Source organism: Pholcus phalangioides, unplaced genomic scaffold (assembly GCF_987345545.1).
Source record: "Pholcus phalangioides strain wild (caught in Gottingen) unplaced genomic scaffold, Ppha-v1.0 ptg000042l_1, whole genome shotgun sequence".
In the NCBI taxonomy this organism is placed as follows: domain Eukaryota; kingdom Metazoa; phylum Arthropoda; class Arachnida; order Araneae; family Pholcidae; genus Pholcus; species Pholcus phalangioides.
Genome location: NW_028301628.1, coordinates 8,294,942 through 8,310,569, shown reverse-complemented (window position 1 = coordinate 8,310,569; position 15,628 = coordinate 8,294,942). Strand labels below are relative to the sequence as shown.

The 15,628-nt window shown below is 37.1% G+C and overlaps 1 protein-coding gene across 2 annotated transcripts; it reads left to right on the top strand.

The window, feature by feature from the left end:
* The first annotated feature begins 1,017 nt into the window (after positions 1–1,017).
* Positions 1,018–13,841, top strand: LOC149064420 (uncharacterized). 2 transcript variants are annotated; one of them, XM_089254856.1, is made up of 8 exons: positions 1,018–1,108; positions 3,863–3,937; positions 6,585–6,626; positions 7,221–7,351; positions 7,465–7,563; positions 8,398–8,529; positions 11,425–11,477; positions 13,096–13,323. In XM_089254856.1, the coding sequence occupies exons 1-8, from the start codon at positions 1,063–1,065 to the stop codon at positions 13,196–13,198; spliced, it is 681 nt and encodes a 226-aa protein (XP_089110982.1). In that variant the 5' UTR covers positions 1,018–1,062; the 3' UTR covers positions 13,199–13,323. The 2 variants fall into 2 exon arrangements, with proteins under 2 accessions (XP_089110982.1, XP_089110983.1); XM_089254857.1 differs by lacking the exon at positions 8,398–8,529 and having other exon boundaries at positions 13,096–13,841.
* The last annotated feature ends 1,787 nt before the right edge of the window (positions 13,842–15,628 follow it).

The window sequence follows — 15,628 nt, the reverse complement described above, 5'->3', positions numbered from 1 at the left end:
AAACATTTTGGAGGATTAAAAAAAAATCCACTCTAATAATTAAATTAATATATAATAAATAAATCCACTTTTTTAATAATTAAAATTATCAAAAACTATTGCGCTGATGTATTGTTTCAATTAAAAAGATGGCAAAGCAGCAATAATTTAAATGCGTATTTTCCGAAAAAAAAATTTCTGCACGTTTTTATAAAAGTGTGAACCATAGAGTCGGTTCAAGTTCATCTTTCTGATGAACACGGGACAGCACTGCTAAAAAATATATTCTGATACTATATTTATCAAATCTATTGCTTTTGAGGTATTTAAGACCAATATCTGCATAAAAAGAATTATTAAAAATACGTAAAAAAAAAAGTTCAGGAAAATGGTTTTACAACCTAAAAATAATAAGTCTGTAGTTGCGCCATCTCTTAGCAATATTTAGAAGTACTTTTTTGTTTTACAAATTTTAAAATTCTTCTCTTCGTCGCATGACACGCGATCAAGAAGGGGTTAATTAAAACTTTCCTTTTTTTAAGCAATTTATTTATATTACTTTTTTTTTCTTCAACTTATCATTAATTTTGTTTTTTAATTCTAAGTCCACGGGACTCCTGCCCCTGGAGTCCTGGAGGAGTCCGTAGCGAATGGGGGAGGGGGAGACGGGGTTCTGGTCCCCCCGAAATGTGAGAAAATAACCGAAATAGTCAAATCTATTGTTCTATCACTTTGGTCCCCCGAACAAAATTCTCTGGACCCATGTCCAGACATCCCGACAATCGGGTAGGGGCCAAGCTCCTCCCCCTTTCCTTTGTCACCCTGATGATCAAGAATAAATAAAAACATACATTACTCACAAATTTTAACAAAACATTATGCAGGCAGATCTCGAAATAACTTTCTCATCCGGAAGTTACCATAACACCTCACAGATGGCGCTTCACCTATCAGATTATTACATCATTTTCGTTTACATTTGAAGCCCTCGAAGTGCACGTGCTATCAACAGATCATCATAAAGGATTTTTAGTTTCACATCTCTGGCGGAGGAGAAGGAGGCCGGACTATTTCTATTCGTTGATGATGGAGGACAAAGTTTATCTCATGCTTCAATTGTGCGACAGTGGTACCTGTTAATTACTCTTTTTCCATCTCCATTTATTCATGATTTTTTGAACATGTATGTTACGGTAAATATGATGAATCCGATTATCATTCATAACAACCGATTATTATGCATAATCGCCCAACATTTTAGTATAACTTTGATAAATTCCCCCAAAAATTATCGCTTTTACCGGCGGTTATGCAAAATATCCAAGTGTCCCGTCATTGATAATCATGATAATACGTCCTTTCCTCTCAAACAGAGCACACCCAACACCATCTATAGCAGGAAGCCTCAGCGCGAAGCTCGTGACGTCACTGAAGAAGTCCATTTCACCTATAGTCATTGGATATACTGCAAGAAAAAAGGTAAAAAGGTATCGCATGCGTCGGCCCGCTATATCCAATGGCTACAGGTGAAATGGACTTCTTCAGTGACGTCAAAGCTTTGCGTGGGAAGCCTCCTGCTATAGATGGTGTTGGCACAACTCCAGTAATTTACAACTTAGTGAGTTGTGCTGGAACTGGAAGTGCTTAACAGTCTGAGTGCGTATCTAGTGTTGTGTCTGATTTTTCAGTGCTGCCTTCTATGTTTTAGAAGTGAAGTGTAACGAATAATATTTGTACCGTTTGTAGGACTGCTGCTGTCTGTGGCGAGACTTTATAATGGAGATATCGTCTCGCATTCGAGTCCTCGAAATTAAGAACCACAGAAAACCCAACTTCGGCCGACCGCCACTGCGATGCGAGCCCGTCACTATGACCAACCGGCCATCACAGCGGCATATAAATCATGTACTGTATGATTTTATTTACATGATAATTCATGCATGTACTGTATCATTATATCCGGGTACGATCACAAAATTTATCATTATACCGGGGTCGGACTACATCCATCACACATACTAGGCTGATTTGGAATATATTTTTTCATATCTATGAAATTCTAACCACAGCTCCAGGCGATAAATTTCAAGTATTTATCAAATAAACCAAGGAGACTTTTGGTTATTATGCATTATCTCCGGCAAAAAGTGATAAATTTATCAAACTTACAAAGACGATTAATAAGTATGCATAATAACCGATTCATTACATTTACCGTCACACGTTACATAACGTGTTGTTTCTGTGAAATAAATTTTGTAATATATGCATACATACAGGGTGTCCTGTAAGTGCTAGCGCGGCCTTTATCTCATCAACCGTCCGTCGTAGAGATATGATTCTAGTTTACTAAATGCTTAACGGGCGTTCAAAAATTACACTGTACCAGTTTTGACAGTGAAAATACAGTGTGTGACAAAATAAAAAAAAAATCTAAATTTTTATACGGTCCCTTGTGCTCTAACTTCCAATTAGAAAGTTGTTGACCTGTCTCTCCTGACGCCAACCAAAAACATTCAATCTTTTTAAATGCGATATTCGCTGAGGTATATGAATTCGAAAAACGGAAGAAATTTGGGAAAAGAACAGCGTTAAATGCGGGTGAAAGGGTTTTTCCGCATTTAGAGCTGTTTTTCCCCCCAAATTTCCTCCGTTTTTCGAATTCAAATATCTCTGTGAATATTGTACTTAGAAACATGGAACTTTTTTTTTCCTTGTTGGCATCTGGAGAGACAGGTCAATAACTTTCCTATTTGGGTCTTGGGGTCACACGGGGCTGTATAAAAAGTTATTTTTTTATTTTATTTTAATAACTATACAACTTCTTGCAACCATAAATGACATATCTGATTACCACACGTTATTTGGAAACTTTTTCCTAATTGGAAGTGTACCTCTAGGATCGACCAACAGTTCACCAGTAACATGTCATACCCCACCCCTTATATACATATATATATGTATATATGTATACTGCATATTATATATTTTGTTTCACAAAAAGTATTGCCCTGACCCTTTTTAATAACAATCATCCCAGTCTTTTAATTTCGGTCCTGAAAAAGTATCTAATATTACGCATGTATATCAATGGTCTCATCAAAATTTTGCCACTGGTGACTCCTCTGCCCACGTCATCTACGTTTTATCCACGACTCCCCCAGAATTTTCCAGATAAGGACCACTTCAAATTCACCTGAAAATCGCCTATGCACACTTAAATACGGACAATAATGTCAATCAAATCAACTCACCGCGACGCCACCCATAGGAGCCGACATACGCACATGTCGAGAAGCACTGCTATAATACAAAGTCAAGTGATATGTATAGCCAATTTAGTGGAGGTATAGGCAGGCCGGATCTATTATCGAGGCCGAATTACGCGGCTGCAGAAGGCTACAACTGAAGGGAGCCGATTTTTTTACGGCACCAACTGAAGGGGGCGATTTTTTAGGGCGCCAACTGAAGAGGAGGGGTATTTTTTATAACCAAAATATTATTCGCTTACACTTGGAAAATGTCCAGAATCAGCCCTGGGTATAGGAGGTCTTCTATATTCCCTCTAAAATAACCAACCCCTTTATGCACCTAAAAGATCCCGAGGCTCATATGTTAATAAGATGGCCCTATTTGTGAGTTGATGAGTCAACCCAGAGGCGTCGTAATAATGAGATAAAAGAAAAGGTACAATGATTTTTGAAAATAAGTATTGACATTGGTAGGTACTTGGAACTAAGTGGTGGTCTGTGTACTTTATAAAATACCAAAAATAATTGAGAAAATATATTGGTACAATGGGTTCTTTGACCATGTATATTGAAATATCCACGGGACCATTATATAGATGGTTAATTTAGTTTTTTTTTTCTTTTTTTGCAAGCTTTTCCAACTGGTGGATTCTCTCACAGCATGGGAGCTGAAGCAGCTATTGGCAATTCTTACATACGGCAAAAAAGTAATTTCAATTATATTCATTTATAATGCTTCCATACACACACACTGTAAATCACTCTTTTAATCATTCACGTTCTTGAACACTGTTTTGGTCATTCCCACGCGTACACACTGTTTTGGTCATTCCCACGCGTACACGCTATTTTGGTCAATCCCACGCTTACACACTGTTTTGGTGTCATTCCCACGCGTACAAGCTGTTTTGGTCATTCTCACGCGTACACTGTTTTGGTCATTCCCACGCGTACACGCTGTTTTGGTCAATCCCACGCTTACACGCTGTTTTGGTCATTCCCACGCGTACAAACTGTTTTGGTCATTCTCACGCGTACACACTGTTTTGGTCAATCCCACGCTTACACACTGTTCTGGTTTCTCACATGATTTTACATTACATTGTTTTGGTCGCTTTCGTGCTTACAAAGTCACTGGGTGTCACTCTTTTGGTCATTCACGTGCTTGCAAACTTTCTAGGTGCCACTCTTTTGGTCATTCACGTGCTTGCAAACTTTCTAGGTGCCACTCTTTTGCTCACCCACTGACCTAAGTCCTTGCTGTCTGGACAGAGACGGCAAGTTTCCCCGAAACTTCTTCCTTTCCGCTAATTTTCTTAGCCATCCATTCCTCAAATTTGCCACCCTTCTGAACTTGCCGTCCTGGGCTATAGCCCGCTATGTCTCCCTATAAATACGCCACTGCTTAGGGGGTGCAGAAGAGGTGAGGTCGCACCGGGACACTCACTCGCCGTCAATTACTGCAGGCTTTCACCAATCATTAAATTATTTCTTACATTAATTCTGAGTTTTCATCAATTATGGATTGCTTTTCTCCCATTAATTATGAATATTTAACGATTCTAGAATTAGTTTAGTTCTAAATTTTCATTGATTTTGGAATTATTTCTTTCGATTAATTTTTATTTCATCAATTCTGAAATTTTCATTCGCTTTGGGGGAAATTTTTCTCTCATTAGTTTAAAATCACACCTTCACTGCCGAATTTTCATCACTTTTTTGTGCTAATTTACATTTGATTGTGTGAGTGAAATTTTTTTAGGGTAAGGGGACTGACATTTTTTAGTGCCCCCGAAATTGCTGAGATGCACCTGGGCCCCCCCCCCTATTATTTTGCACCGGGCCTCGTGTTTAGTAAGTGCGGGCCTTGATTCAAAAACGACGAAGGTTCACAAAAGGGGGGGGGGGAGGAAGAGGGCAGAAATTCAGAAACTGGCAAGGGAGGAATAAAATTTAGAAAAATTGCAAGGGACGCAATATCTAAGACCAATGAAGGGAGTAGAAACTCAGAGAAGGGCAAGGAAGAATACAGAAATGTAGAAACTGTGTGAAGGACAGTGAAGAGTAGAGAAGGACGGGAGGGGGAGAATTAAAAAGGGACATTTACAGTAGCGTATTTACGCGAGGGGGATTAGCGACCATAGTCCAGGACTGCAAGTGCAGAGGGGTGGCAAATTTGAAGAATATGTAGCCAAAAAAACTAGTAGAACGGGAGAAGGACGGCAAAATTTGTACAACACCAAATAAATCCACCTCTGCCCGAGACAGTAAGGGACCAGGTCAGTAAGTGACCTAGACCGTGTGAAAGCATGTGAATGGCCAAAAGAATGATGTATAAACATGTAAATGACCAAAAGAATGATGTATAAACATGTAAATGACCAAAAGAATGATGTATAAACGTGTAAATGATCAAAAGAGTGACCTAGAAAACAAAAAACCATATATCAATGAGCGACCAAAATATTGACCTAGAGCGTGTGCAAGTATGTGATTGACCAAAACAGTGTGAAGCATGCGACTGACTAAAAGAGTGACTTAGAGAGAGTGTGAGTTTGGGAATGACCAAAAGAGTGACTTAGAGAGAGTGTGAGTTTGGGAATGACCAAAAGAGTGACTTAGAGAGAGTGTGAGTTTGGGAATGACCAAAAGAGTGACTTAGAGAGAGTGTGAGTTTGGGAATGACCAAAAGAGTGACTTAGAGAGAGTGTGAGTTTGGGAATGACCAAAAGAGTGACTTAGAGAGAGTGTGAGTTTGGGAATGACCAAAAGAGTGACTTAGAGACATGGGTGTGCGTACAGGAGGCGGGGAGGGGGTGTAGGCCAAGCAGGTTATGGCACAGGATGGCGAGTTCGAGGAATGAGCAGTCAAGAAAATTAGACTGGAATGGGAGAAGGGCGGTAAAGTTCATGTAGCCCGCAGGCGGGAAAACAATGCGCCTCTGGACATTTTTTTTTTACACTGTGATCATCCCATATTCCCAAGAGATCTTTACGATCTGTCCAGGGAATTGGTTATTGTAAATAGACATCCATGCCTTAGCCGGGATTCCCTAACCCCTCAAATGTTAGGCGGCGTATTGACTAGAAAGAATTCAACGCGTTGCCAAGTTTTTGTTCACGAAATCTTAAAAGTAGTGATATATATAAAACCTATCTCGAGATGACAAGTACTCATTGGACAGGTATCAGATACAATTGAAATCACAAGAGCATTATTACCACTTCCCTGTACCTCAGAAAGGCAGGGAGTATAAGGTCCAGGTTAATGTCACACACGTAATAATACAGTAATTGAAATTAAAACTTCAAGTTTTACAAAGGAATAACTCCTTTTTTCTTTTTTTTTTGTAGGTCACTTGATGCATTTCATCATAGGATCTCTAGAAAATATGGGTAGGTGGAAAATTTTTATAACTACGAATTCGTGTGATTGTCCGTCATCGATTGATTATTCGTTGAAATATTGACTGTAATCTCCTATAACAGAGTTTCCAGATTTTGAACTCTGGAAGTACTGACACCTATAGTGTGACCGAATTTCATTGTGACTAAATTTATGATCCACTGACCTTCTGTATTATGAAGGTAAAATCCATGGACATATCCCTCCCATCAATAAAATTATTTCTACAAAATAATAATTGTTTTATTATACAGGTAATGAATATTATTTCCACAAATAATATTCAGTACCGAAATCTCTCCAAGGAGCCCCAGTTAATAACCGCAGCTATAAACTCTATTCACGATTCTTTGGCACCTTCATCATCTCTCCCTGGTTATACTGGTCATACCATTGAGGTATTATGGCGTCTATCCATAATACCTCCATGGGTCATACAGGTTGAAGGAACATGTCGGAGCGGTATACTAAATCTAGCTTCTTCTTTTATTGATCATCATACAAGCACATGCTTGATGGATTTTCCCTACGTTTTTCAATAGACTGCGGTTTTAAACTGGTGACCATATTTTTTGTTCTTTCAGGGTCTTTTTTTCTGCCATTTGTAAAAGCAGCATACCAGAATCATAATTCTCAAGATATGCTTCAAAATTTGGACAAGTTGTTAGACATTTTCCTCACAAATCATGTTGGAAAACGTGCAAGTTTACAGCAGGTTTGAAAACCTATGCTTCTATTTCTATCCTTCACTACTTTCCAGAATAGATGCAATTGAACTTGCTTAATACAAAAACCCCTTATTTATTAGTTCTGTTTTCACTGATGCAGGGAGAAACTTTGCTCACTGCTTCAATTGAAGCATTCGATCTTCAGTGTCTCGAACAAATGCAAGAGCTGGTAGAATCTGGTAGGATGAATGGACATCAGGTAAAGCAGTTTTTGACTCGATTTCACATATTTTTGTATAGTGAACATGCAAAAGGTTCTTACCACTATAAATGCATAATATTTGTACAAAAGTTTTTCAAATAGTCGTTCTTAAAAACGAAAAATAACTTGTAATTTGTAACAAACTTGATCAATTAGTTCGTAAAATCGAAAGTTTGTAAATGGGAAAGGCATTCAAAGAAACAGCTCTTTATTTGTGGACCAAAGGACTAGTTCATAAAAAATGTTTCGGTTTATAAAATCAAGCTACGACTGTATATGATCTTGGACGGAGATCAAATTTACTTCAAGATATCAACCTCAGAAGTTCTAATGTATACAGAAGTATATTGCATTGAGACTTGAACTACTATTATTGCTCAACCGTACATGCACCTTATACACATTCCTCGGAATTTCTAATGAATCGGTACGTATCGGAATGTGTGCTCTGAGTGCATGTGTGGCCCTTAACTTATTCATGATGTCAGAGTTGTGCTTGTTTCGTATTCTTGCTTGTGCTGCCATCTGTCTTTTATATTTTAAAGTAAACACGGTAGTACTCAAATTTTCACGCCATGTAAGTATCGCGTGTTGCAGGTCTGCTTGCACTCTGTCGAGAAACTTTTTACAAATAGGAGACCGGCTCGCATTCGCACCTCAAAGTTGGAAAATCGGGTTTAAACCTGGATCCTCATGAAGCTTCTAACACGATTCCCACATTACTGCACAACGGCTGAGACTTGAGAGAACGTCAATTCTTATGCTTTTACTAGTTTAGACTCAAGTACCATTTCATTTCCATATGATTTTATGTCCCTTTGATATTTTTAGGCTATCGTTTTTGGTATGGTTTGTGGACATCTCGGAATTTCTGAGCTTCAGACTTTGGAAATGTTTATGTTCATTGGACTGAGAACCATTTTGGCAAGTTTAGTCAGGCTTGGTAAAGTTGGAGCGATAGAGGTATACATATATACATATGTAAACCATCACATGAGCTTTCCCGTTTTTAGACATATTTGGACGTGTTGCTATGCGAAGTATTACGTGCATTTTTCAATAAGAAATAACAAACTTTTTCCATGTAAGTTTTTTAACCCTTTGACCAGTATATGCTCACATATGTACTTTTTCACTATGATAGGTAGGTGTTTAAGCTCACTTGCCAAAGGGTTAAAATGTCGCGTTTCCCATATGATGTGTTTAAAAATAAAGGGAGGGGATGCTCCAAATCAAATCATTTGATAATTTTTGTATCACCACATCTATATTATACATTTGAAAACGCTTATAGAAATAAAGTCTGTCCCATTTAATCGGGTAATAGATACCCTGCTTAAACGGATAAAATCCTCTGGAACCAGAATTTCTCCCATAGAGACAATGTTAAAGTTACCCGCTTAATCGAATATTACGATTCACACGACAACTTTTAATACACATCAACTACTATGCATATAATATTTTTATGGATAAAACGTTTGAAACAAATATGTTACCAAGTTAAAACGGAAAAACCCTAGACTTGAAAGTGGGTACTAGCCTCGAATTACACGAGTCTGCGTCCTTTTTTTTTGAGCTCAGGCATTTTCCCCAATTTCTAGAAAAATGCTGGGCAAATAATCCTGAAATTTCGGTTGTGGGAACCCTATACTTGTACTCACAATTTCCAGTGGAAATTAAGTCATGAATGTGGTTAGGGGACCGATAAAAATATAAATAAGAAAACAATGGTTTTTTTTTTAACCAACCCTGCATGATAAAAAACTGCCAATGATCTGTAACTTTCACAAAATATTATACTAACATGGTGCAATGCTTGTGTGCGTATTCGTACGAATAGCATGTATATTCACAAAGACATAAATGATCTCTATAAAAATTCAAATTTTCATCGCATGTTTCTCGTTTATAACATGCGGAGTTTTCAACCAATTTTTATGAAATTCATAGAAAAATTGGCACTACACATGAGATACCCTGTGTAGGAATTTAGAATGTGACAATTTATTATTCAACGAGATATGAGCATTTTTAGTGAATGATTTCTAATCGTTCATGTACAGAAAATATCGTTTTATTTTGTTCATAATTTTGTTGCCAGTTGTATAATCCAACCTATATAAAAATTCAGTTGAATGTCGTGAAAATTCAGAAAGATATATGCGATATCGTGAGCTGTAATTTAAGTTACTGGCTGAGAGTACGTGAATGATAAGAGATTTCCCACAAATCCGTATTTCAATTATTTAATGTTATTTGATTATTTCAAAAATAAGCCCACAGATTTATGCGATTGAGCAAAGACATGCATCTGATGCTATATAAGATAAATGCTTAAACACAACATACGTGTATGAATAAAATAATCATATGACTGAAGATAATCGAAATACCAATTTGTGGAAAATCCCAAATCATCCCGGCACTCTCAGCCAGTAGCATAAATTACAGCTCACTATATCGCATATACCTTTCTTGATTTTCACGACATTCAACTGGAATTTTTATATAAGGTGCATTACCGCTGTATGCCTCTATGGGCGGGACAGCATTATATATCTGGCAATAAAATTATGAACAAAATAAAATCGATATTTCCTTGTACATGCGCGATTAGAAATCATTTACTAAAAAGGCTCATATCTCATTCAGTAATAAATTGTCAAATTCTAAATTCCTACACAGGGTGTCTCATGTGTAGTGCCAATTCCTCTACGAATTTCATAAAAATTGGTTGAAAACTCCAATTAAAAACTCGTGTTATAAGCGAAAAACATGCGATGAAAATTCGAATTTTTATAGAAAACATTTATAATTTCGTGAATATACATGCTATTCGTACGAAAATGCACACAAGTATTGTGCCACGTTAGTAAAATATTTTGTGAAAGTTACAGATCATTGGCAGTTTTTTATCATACAGGGGTGGTTAAAAAAAACATTGTTTTCTTATTTATATTTTTATCGGTCCCCTATATATATATAGTGTGGTATAGTATCATGAGTGTGGTTATATATATATATATATATATATATAACCACACTCATGACTAAATTTTCACTGGAAATTGTGAGTACAAGTATAGGGTTCACGTGACCGAAATTTCAGAATGGTTTGTCCAGCATTTTTCTAGAAATTTGAGAAAAAGTATGAGCTCGAAAAAAAAGGACGCAGACTTTTGGAAACAGTGTATCCAAGTTGTCATGAGTATGTAATTTAATTATTTTATCTTTGTTCTCAGTTAAACCCATAGAGGGCTCTAAATTTGGCAATGAAAAGTAAACATTTTAGATATTGTGATTGTTGCAATTCAGTATATATAAAATTTTCATTTCACTTTGATGTCTGATTTATTCGAGAAGCTTTATTGATATTGATCCTTCATCGGTTTTCAATATACAAACTATATTAACGGTATTAAAAAGCAATTGAATTGTTACCAGCATAATCGGTATTGTGTGCAGGAACTATTGATATCTCCTGCTTTCAATACTTTTCTTTCTTCTTTGTTTCTGCTACTGATGAAGGAACTTCATATAGTTCCGGAACGCGTATAGCCGTGTTCGTTTTGGAATTTTGGGTACACGCAAACGTCGATTATTCAATATTTATATTATTCAATATTTATTCAATATTATTGATATCTGTTCAAGAAGGCTGACTGTAATACTTTTGTGCCAAGGAAGATTCTAACAAGGACCGAGCAGGTTGCAAACTTGGTCAACGTCTAGATGGTCTCGAGTACATTAGGCTGATTGTCATATTAACATTTTTTTTTTGCAATAGAAAATTTGGGAATGCATCACATATAAAGTAATAAGCATTGCTTCATAAGTACGGTCTTCTATTTTCAGGCACAACAGCTGCAGTTTCAGTTGAATAAATGCTTGGATGGTATAATTTCAAGGTATGTTTTAATTCCATCATAGCTATAACTGAGAACGAACGTAGGCGTACACAGGATTTTTTCAAGGGTGGGGTTTTTCCATAACTTTTCTTCCGAAAGGTCTTGGGGGGGGGGGGGTTGACGTTTTTTTTACCATAAAATTACATCAAAATCTCAGCTCAAGGGAGAGGTTTGAACCCCCAAAACCTCTCCCTTGCGTAGCCAATGACTGTTAATCATCTTCATGCCTCATGGCATGAAATATATTTGTACTGTACCTCTGTTGTCCCATGTCCAATGCTGTGATCTTTGTTTCTGACCAGTTATATTAAATGTTTTCGTTGAGTCATACTCTTTCTCCATGTTGTTCTAAGTCAGGCCCGTAGCCAGAAATTTCGTTCGGAGGATAACCACTTGCATTTTGGGGGGGGGGGGGGCAGTGATAGAACAATAGATTTTTGGCCATCTTTTCCCCCTTTTTCAGTTATTTTTTCACTAATTTCCATATGAATATTACAGAATCATTAGGTAGCACACGCAGACTCAAAGAGGGTACCTAGGAACGGAACTCCAGATCGTCCTCCTCCCCATCACAGGCCATGGCCTTGTCTGAAAACAACACAGTTAAATTATTTAGTCTTCGTTATAGAGAAACAATAAAACTTCGTCAGGTTTCACTACACGTACACTCCCGCATGTACCGATTCGTTGGGGGTTCCACGGGGGGGGGGGTGCATGTGTGGTGTAGCAGTAGTAGGTAGGGCCTCCAAAAAATGGCTCGGGGATCCATGATGTTCTTCAGTCAGCCACCTCGTTGGGCAGTTTGCCTGTTGTGGCGTTGTATTTGTATTTATGTGACCTGTTAAGGATTGGTTGGGTTAAATCATTAAAGCCACACTATTATTAGTAGGGTGAGACATTGAGGGACTACCAGGTAACCTTGAGGACAAGCTTAACGTGCACTAGGTCTGCTAATGAACATCTTAGCTTGAAGAAGGGGGGGGGGAGGGAAGTAATCGGTAATCTGTGACTAGGATGAACGTACAGATGTCCCGAATACCAAAAGAGAGATTCACTCCTTTTTCCATCTCAATCTTTCATAAGTAGGAAAATAAGATGGCTGAACCTGAAGAACCAGATGCACCCAGGTTCCTAGCACTTATGTGATTTGAAAATGAAATGGTTGAGGGAAATTCCATTTTCATTGAAAATGATGATATAGAACAATGCTCAAAAAAATATGTAAATATGCCTTACACTTACTAAAAATCATGAACAAATGTTCTATGTGATTCTAATTTTCCCCAAAATGCTGATATAATTAAGGGATAGATCCCTTAATAGTGAAATACGCAAAATCGTAAATAAAGTAAAACCATAGAAATCCTAGTCATACTGATCAAGATCAAGATCTTTTGTGTAATTTACCCCATTTACTGGCATTTAAGACATTCCTTTTTTTAATGCACATTTTTAAAAAAAATTTCATATGAATTAAAATGTCTAGAATACTATTTATTTTTTGAGTATAATTTATTAATTACTCAATATTAATTGAGTAAGAATTTTAAGCATAATAACCACATTGATTTTTTTTAGTGTAAATACATTAAATTGTAGAATCTGTGTTATTTTTTAGCAACTGGGATGCTGATCCGCAGGATGCGAGCTTAATTTTTCCCATTTTGGACACGCTGCAGATGTCACACGACACGATGTTTAGCAAACTCTTCATATCATAATAGCTGTAAGATTTATAGAGCTATATGTTTTTTAATTCACGAGATCAAATTCAGTCTCGAGGCTATGAATATATTATACAGGCTATCATGCAAGTGCTAATGCAGCCTTCGTCTCATCAGCCGACATACGTAGAGGTTAGTTTCAATTTAAAAAATGCTCGAAAGACATACGAAAATTACATTGCACCAGCTTTGATAGTGAAAAATACAGTGTGCCACTAAATAAAAGATCCAAATTATATATATATACCATACGCCCTTCCTCCGGAAGTTAGAGGACAAGGAAACCGTATAAAAATGTAATTTCTTATTTTGTGACACACTGTATTTTCACTTTCAAGACTGGTACAGGGTAATTTTTGAATGAATTTTAAGCATTTTTTTAAGCTTACCTTAATCTACCTCTGCGAAGGACAGTTGATGAGACACGGGCCGCATTAGTACTAACAGGACACCTTGTATACGCGTGTATATCTCGTGTTATTTTCTAGAACAAACCAGTTTTTTTAACATTATTATTGGACTGAAACACTGAACACCCGTTTTATATCAAATTGTGATAAAACAGTTTCTCTGAAACCTCAACATTTGAAATTCCAAATGTGCACCTCTCATGGCAAAATGAATTAAAAACATAAATGTCAAAAAATCTTTGTTTTAAATTTTTTTTTTCGTTTTTTTTTTTGTGAAGAAATAATTCACTTTATTCACGTTTTTTCAGCCAAGATGATGCAAGGTATATTCATCTTCATATACGATTTTTTCCAGAATTTTATTGCCAAATTTTATGGAATAAATCACACTATTCTCGGAGGCACTTTTTCCTGGAAGCCATGTTAACCCCCACCCCGAAAGTTCAATTTCAAGTGCTGGCCTCTGATGAAAGCTCGAAGTTCATATATTCACCATATATTTCTAACTCAATAACCTACACAATCCTTTAAGTCAAGGCTTAACTCCCTCGGGTCAAAAGAAATTCTACAGTGAGAAAAAGCAACCTACACATTTGTGGCGCCAGGGGTGCTTGAATAACCGCAGTATTTTATAACATGGGGGCCCATGCACACCCTGTCCAGAATTGATTAAAACAAAATTTTCTGCATAAAACTTCAACTTGAGCACCAAAGGTCTGAAAGGGGTAGTCTTCCAAACACGAGATGAGACGGCTACATCATGTCCCGTCACACACACACGCACATCGGACGATTTTTCATTCATTTCTTTTAATAAAGTGATTACCCATCGAAAACAGCTCATCTGTGACTAAGCTTTCACTTGCCTTTCTGGCTTTTTTATTTCGCTTGTGTTTCTAGAAAAATACAGAGTTGTCCAGCATTACATAACGTGCCGTGGCCAAGTCTCATCTTGTGGTTCGAGGACTATATAGACACCACATTTTACTTCACAGAATGAAAGTTTCACTGCAGCATATGAACAGCATTGTCAATCTTTCATTTTTTTTAGGCAAAACAAAATTGTTTCCTACATTGAATGTGTTTCAGACAAATGTAAAAATATATATATAGCATTTAGGTGGCCAAAAACAAGTACATACAGGGCGTCCATAATTGCAAGACCCTATTTTAAAGTAGCCTACAGGCGAAATCAGTCATCGGAAAATTGAGAAATTTTGTGGAGGACATCATGAAGTGATGAATTTGTTTCAGGTTAAAAAAATTAGTTGCACATGGCGCCACCAGTGGACGTTTCATTAAGAAATGACACATTTAGGCAAACGTTTACAATTTTAACACAATTGTTAAACATTTTTACAATTGTTACTGCAACAAAACATGTTCCACATGATGGCCAGCATTTTTAGATACCATGTGAAATCGCAAGATGGCATGTTCTACAACTGACTGAAGAGTGTGCGGGGAAATGTTCAGCATGTGGCATGCTGCCTTTAAGGTCAGGTAAAGTTCTTGGATTGTCACGACTTACCAGATGTTTCAAATGTCCCCAAAGCCAAAAATCGCATGGATTTAGGTCCGGGGAGGCCATAGATTAGGGAAGTGAGAAATAGTAGAGAGGGGGGTAGTAGACATTGAAAAACAAGATCTCCGCGAATGTTTCTATGTTTTATAACAGCTGCTGCTGCACGAAATCACATAAATTCACGTTTACTACAGGTATTCAAAGTAAAAGGTCCTCTGGTGGCGACATGTGCAGCTAATTTCTCCCCCCCCCCCCCGAAACAAATTCCCATCACTTTATGAAGTCCTCCACACTGTTCTGATGACTGATTTCGCCTGTAGCCTACTTTAAAATAGGGTCTTTTAATTATGGACGCCCGGTATTTTGAAAATATTGATTTTGTGTAAGAAGTTTTTTCTATCGGGATGAAAAATTTTCTTTGGATACAGACTTTATGCAGCAAGAATTTTATTATATTGGGCGCTGTAGCCCAGGTCGATAAGATACTCACCT